Source organism: Neovison vison, chromosome 1, assembly GCF_020171115.1.
Source record: "Neovison vison isolate M4711 chromosome 1, ASM_NN_V1, whole genome shotgun sequence".
Lineage (NCBI taxonomy): Eukaryota > Metazoa > Chordata > Mammalia > Carnivora > Mustelidae > Neogale > Neogale vison.
Window position 1 is genome coordinate 276189172 of NC_058091.1, and position 6000 is coordinate 276195171.

Below are 6000 nucleotides of genomic sequence, written 5' to 3' on the forward strand. Positions count from 1 at the left end.
GGTCCCTGTTCCTTCTCGTGCTGGGATTCCTTTTTCTTTCCTTTCCTTCCTCATCCAGTGCCCATGCGCTCTTCCTATTTCCAATCAATAGGCTCTCAAAGAAGGGGTCGATAAACTCTGTCATTCCTAGATTTGACAAATTGTCCTTTCTGGGAAAACGCACCAAAATAATTACACCTCTTCGGTATGCTGTACTTCACCATTTCTGGCATAGTTCTGTGTTTACCAGAATGTTCCTGTGTACCACTGGTGGCATGGTGGGAGATGACGGTTCCCCAGATGAATACTTTTGTTTTATTATGTTTTTATCAAGTGTGCATTCACATATGTTTTAAAAATTAAAAGTATGTAACACCAGCACATCAAACCCATGACTTCACAGATATTATTGTCAAGGATGAGGTAAAGTAGTAAAAGAGAGTCGACTTAAAAATAATAGTAATTAAATAATTGTGCATATGTTAAGCAGATATGTCAAAATTGTAATTGTTCATCACTGACTGAAGGTTGGAAACCTCATGATCTTATTTGACCCTAAAATTTCATTTATGCATTCATTTGCTTGTTCAGATCTTTATTCAGTCATCAAACATTTATCAAGCACCCAGTACATGCCAGGCACTGATGTAGGGGTGGGGAGAACAAGAAGCATGTCCCTGACTATTGAGCTAGTCATTTTCATATGCACTTTATAGATGAGAGAATTAAATCTAGAGAGATGAAGTGACCTGCCTACAATTCTACCATAATAAAAATAATAGAAATGACCATTTGTTGGGCACTCTCTGACACCATAGGCATACCCCACAGATGGCACTGTGGGTGCTAATGGATCACCTGGTTGGGAGATGACTACATTCCCTCGTGACCTCAAGAAATGTCATCTTAGGAAATGTCTTGGGAGGTCTCATGACCTTCAATTTCCTACTTCTAAAATCTGGGCAGAGCAACCAAGAGCAAGGACCAGGAGAGTGAGCTGTGAAGAGCCATGCATGGAAACACAGCCATCCCCCCAACCCTTATCAGCAGAATGTAAGCCTCCTAGAGTATGGTCTATACCGAGGATTCTTAGCTGGACTAAGCTTCCATGTGCTTCTGTTCTCAGGCTGGGGCCATTCCTTTAGCGAGGAGGATGAAGGCCATGAGAACAGAGCTCCGGGTTTTCAACAAATTGACAGAGCTGCAGATCAGCCTAGAAGGCTATGAGAAGGCTTTGGAGTTTGCTACCCTGGCGGCCAGACTCAGCATGGTCATAGGTAGGTTGTCCTGATGGTCGGCCATATTGAGTGAGAGGGCTAAAGGCTTATCCAATAGGGGAATGACGAAGCAGTAACAACAGAGGCTCTGGAGTCAGACCATGTGGGTTCGAATCCCTGGTCCGACTGCAATCTCTGTTGTAAGCAAGTGTGTCATTTGCAAATGGGGATGGTTCCTCTGTTGGGTTTATTCCCAGTTCAGGGTAAATGGTATTTTATCCTGTGTACAGGCAGTGCCCCTGTTACTAGAGGCCTCTGCCCTAAATTTTTAATGGGTTGATGGTTAGTCGAAAGCACATTTTCCACGTGGAATTGAAAAGTAAATGAAGATCAGACTCCCGTGAACCTAACTCACTGTGTAGCTGAAAAAGCTTGCAATGACCACAGACACTGGTAGGAAACAATGTGTGCCATTAGAATAGGAAAAAGGCAGAATTAAAAAAAAAAATTAAAAAAACCCTGTCCTCTTGAATGTTGGTCTTGAGGAAAAGCAGGTTTGATTAGAGAAGGTTTGATTCGATGTAGGGGCAAATGGAGTCTTCTGAGAGGATTCTAGAAGGGACTTCTGGGCATTCTCAAGGGCTTGAGATGTGGATGGCACTGGACTTTATTGTGTCTAATTGCACTTCAGAGCTCTCTGTCTGTTTTTCCTACCTTTTTCTTTACTGCAGAAAATCTTATCTGAGTGCCAGTCTGCTATCTCAGGAAAGGTGGTGGGAGCCCCAGGCAGCTCCCGCTCTGAACACTCTTTGTCCCTCCCTGGACACTAGCTGAAAGGAGGGTATATCCACCCTTTTATGTACTTCCCTGTGACTGGATTTTTCCATATCAGAAAATTTTCTCTCCCCTGGATTTTTTCTTTTATTTTTGGCTTTTGTCTCTTTGAAGCTTAAAAGTGATGTTTTTCAAATTGCATCAAACAGCCACCTTGCGAATATTCCAGAAACACAATGGGAAGCCTTTGTTCTCTCTGAAAGGCCACTGTGTATTAAAGGAGTTGGTTATTAAAACAACAGAGCCGCCAGAAACCAAAGTAACAAATCATAGACCCATTAGAAACAAGGTTCTAAACATGAGTTAAAAGTGGCAGGGAGAAGGGGGTGGGTTCTCTGTAGTCATCTGAGACCTTGGGCTGGTGAAGGAGCCAGAGGGTGATTGCTTCTGGGGCTAGCCCCAGGAAGCTCTCTGAAGGGGGAAACTTCCATGTGGTGAAGGCGTTTGTACTACAGAATCATTCATTACAAAGAATCCTTAGCTACCCCATTAAGCTAGTCTTGTCTCATTACAGGGACTTGGGGATAATTATTTCCCAGAACCTTGAGTTACAGAGATTTCTGTAATAAAGAGAAAGTTTTTTTCAGGGCATTGTCCTCGAGTCTTGAAGAGCACACGTGCTCTGAGCAGTCACTCCCAGAGCCTGGCGTTTTCTTACGCATCCCTTACCACAGGTGAAATTTTGCCTTTGTGTGTGAGGAAGTGTGAGATTATTTGAGGAACTTCTATGTCCCAGGAGACGATCTCTTCTGCTTTGTTCCGTGCATCCCAAGCAAAGTCCCTGATCCCAAAAGACCTTCAAAAAATAGCAGCGCCTGGGTGAGTAATTGGATGTCGGCAAGTGTTGGCTGCGAGATCTCTCCCTTGGTCTTCCGATTCCTAGGAGATCAGAAGCAGGAGCTGGTGGCCTTTCACCGTCTGGCTACAGTCTACTATTCCCTGCACATGTACGAGATGGCTGAGGACTGCTACCTGAAGACTCTGTCCCTTTGTTCCCCCTGGCTGCAGAGCCCCAAGGAGGCCCTGTACTATGTGAAGGTGTATTATCGCCTGGGGCGACTCACCTTTTACCAGCTGAAGGTAAGAGCCCAGCTTAAGACGAGGTCCTGGAGAGAGCTGCATTCCCACCCTATTCTTCCCTGGATGCCTTCAGGGTACAGTCGAGTGGCCCAAGATGGGAAGTCACATCTCATAGGGTGGGGAATGACTCCTCTGGAGACATGATGGCTATTTTCACTTAGCCCCATGGGAGATCTCAAAGATGCTCCCGTCCGATGAGGAGAGAGATCCTAGCTCCTCTTTCTCCCTGCCCTGCTATGACTTCCGGAGCCACTTTATCTGGCAGGGACCATGGGGACCTTGCCGCGTGCCTGGGAGTTCCTGAGGGGCCTATGGAAATACACAACACACGAAACAAAGGAACTATAAGCTCCAACATTAAAATAAAAAATTAATACTTAACGGTGTGTCTTCAAAATATTATAGGCTAACTAGTCAGTCATCGTGTACTTCTTATAAAGTTAAATGAAACTCTAGGAGAAATCTGGGTACACGCTACCACGTTTGAGATCGCGAGGTGCGGTCTACAAAAGCAGGCGTGCCTCTGTCCTAACCAGGCCTCAGCCCTGACCCTCCTGTTTGTTCAACAGGAGTTGAATTTAGAGCTTCTTATTTTTCCAGCCACTTCTAGAACTGTGTTGGTGGTCTGGAAGTTTCTGTTACCATTCTGGCCCTCAAACTTTGTCTCTGGCATTGGCTTCCCCTTACCAGAGGTCCCTGTCTGCACCAGTAGGGCCCTTAATCTCTTAATATCCTTCTGAGTCACGCCTGTGTTTGGCCCCCAGGGGAACCTCAGGGCAACTCTGCTGTCCTTTTCTTATTTGCCAGACGTTGTTTCTGGCCTGAATTAATTATTGACTTGTGAGGGTTAATGGGAACCAGACATCCCTTTTTGAATCTCACCCAAAGAAGCATCTGTTCCTCATTCCTGCCATGTGGGGAGGGACCACGGGGTAGTGAAGGACTCGCAGCCATCTTGCTTCTGTCCCATAGCTCCGGAGAAATGGTTCAGGGACAAAGTGCATCTGATCAGGTTCCCAACCAGGGAATCTAGGGATTGCCAGGCGGAAGAACGCAACTCAAATTAGCTTAAACAAAAAAGGCAATTTATTGGTTCAAGTGACTGGCAAGTTTGAGTATAAATTCAGGAGTTTTAGGGAGTTCTGGATGCTGGTACTCAAACATCATCCTGGATTTCCTCACCTTTTCCTGTTTCTCTTTGCTCTGTATGTTTCTACTTATCTGTTTCCTGGGGGTCCTTTGGGTCCAGCTATTAGCCTGTGGCTAAAAGGGGGAGGGACCATTAGCTCTGTGAGGTTACACTGAGAGGTCCCAGGAAGTGACTGGGCTAGGTGGCCTGGGTTATTTAGGGATCCCTGAGGTCCCCGGCCCAGGACCATGCCGCTTCACGATTGGCTGAGGTAAGGTGCCTGGGTAAGATACCACCCCTGTGGCCATGGCAGAGGGCCACTGCAGGGAGCACTGTCACCTGTCCAGTCCATAGTAGAGTGAGGTGGGAGCTCTCCCAGGAACCAGGGGAAGGGGGGTGGAAAGTGTGTAGGGCGGAACAAAGCTTGAGTTCGAGTCCCCAGCACTGCCTCTTATCCTCTCCCGGAAACGTTTGCTGACCACTGTCTCTTCTCTGCGCCCCTGCCATGGGGTTAGGATGCCCACGATGCCACCGAGTACTTCCAGCTGGCCCTGGCAGCAGCAGTGCTGCTGGGTGACGAGGAGCTGCAGGACAGCATCAGGAGCAGGCTGGACCACATCTGCCAGAGCCCTCTGTGGCAAAGCAGCCCCTCCGGGCGCTCCTCAGAGAGGGCACGGTGGCTGAGCAGTGGGGGGCTGGCCCTCTGAGGACTGATGGCCCAGATCTGACCGGGGTCCATGGCCGGAGCTGCCTCCCTTCCCGGGGTCCTGCACCTGACCTGGAGCGTCCTTCCAGGGGATGAGCACAGCTCAGAGGGACAGGGGCTCCTTCCAGGAGGGTCACGAAAGGAATGGATGATAGAGCGGGGATTGGAAGTCCTAGCTTTGTGTCTAGAGTGTTTCCAGTGGACTCTAGTCTGCAGGTACATCCGCTGAAACGTACTTTGTCAACACACAGTTCTAAAGAAATGGGGAAAGCTTGCCCCGTGGGGAGCCTCTCTCCTGACCACAGTGAGGAAATCAGGCACTGCCCTGGAGAGTCTGGAAGCCAGACTTTGTTCCCCTCACTGACTTCTCTCAGGGAAAGCCCCCTCCCCTTGCCCCAGAGAAACTGGTAGTTTCTTGCTTCTCTTTCTTCAGCCACAGGAGGTGCTCCTCCTCCTGCTCCTGGGGCTGGTGGCTGGGAACTCACCATGCTCTCAGCTCAAAAGACGGCCTTAGAATGGCCAGGTCGGTGCAAAGGTCCTGGGGCGTCTCATACAGATTCACCTCTCCATCCTGCCTGAGGGTCTGCTCCCCCATACCTTCTGGAAAGTCTGGGAGGCTCCCCAAGGGCCAAGGCTGAAACAGCGAACACTAAGAAAATTACATTACATGTAAATAGTGTATATTATTAAATATTGCTCATCTACATTTATGCATATTTGTGTCCTTTCTAATGGGGAGAGGTGAGGAGGAGGAGGCCTGAAAGTTGGGTTAAGTACCAAGGTGCCATATGGATTTCAGGGCTGCTCCTCAAAAAATCATCTCTATTAGTTTTCTGTCACTGCATAACATGTGTGGTGGTTTGAAACACCCTTTATCTCACAGTTTCTGTTGGAAGGCCGGAACCCAAGCTTGGCTTTGCTGGTCTTCTGGCTCAGGGCGGCTCACAAGGCTACAGTCAAGGCTTGTCAGCTGCAGTCTTCTCAAGCTTAGCTAGCGGAAGTCTCTGCTTCTAAACTCACACCCATGGCTGTTGGCAGGAGTCAGTTCCTTGCTT

The 6000-nt window shown here is 48.1% G+C and overlaps 1 protein-coding gene across 5 annotated transcripts in view; it reads left to right on the plus strand.

The window, feature by feature from the left end:
• SH3TC2 (SH3 domain and tetratricopeptide repeats 2) overlaps positions 1-5651 on the plus strand; it is a 53229-nt gene extending 47578 nt beyond the window's left edge. For 4 of the 5 annotated variants that reach the window (XM_044231829.1, XM_044231848.1, XM_044231839.1 and 1 more), the window contains 3 exons: positions 1106-1256; positions 2914-3110; positions 4755-5651. In XM_044231829.1, the coding sequence (XP_044087764.1) occupies positions 1106-1256; positions 2914-3110; positions 4755-4946 (540 nt within the window). In that variant the 3' untranslated portion in view covers positions 4947-5651. Of the gene's footprint in view, positions 1-1105; positions 1257-2704; positions 2863-2913; positions 3111-4754 lie in introns of those variants that run through there. The other variant, XM_044231858.1, reaches the window with a different exon arrangement.
• The last annotated feature ends 349 nt before the right edge of the window (positions 5652-6000 follow it).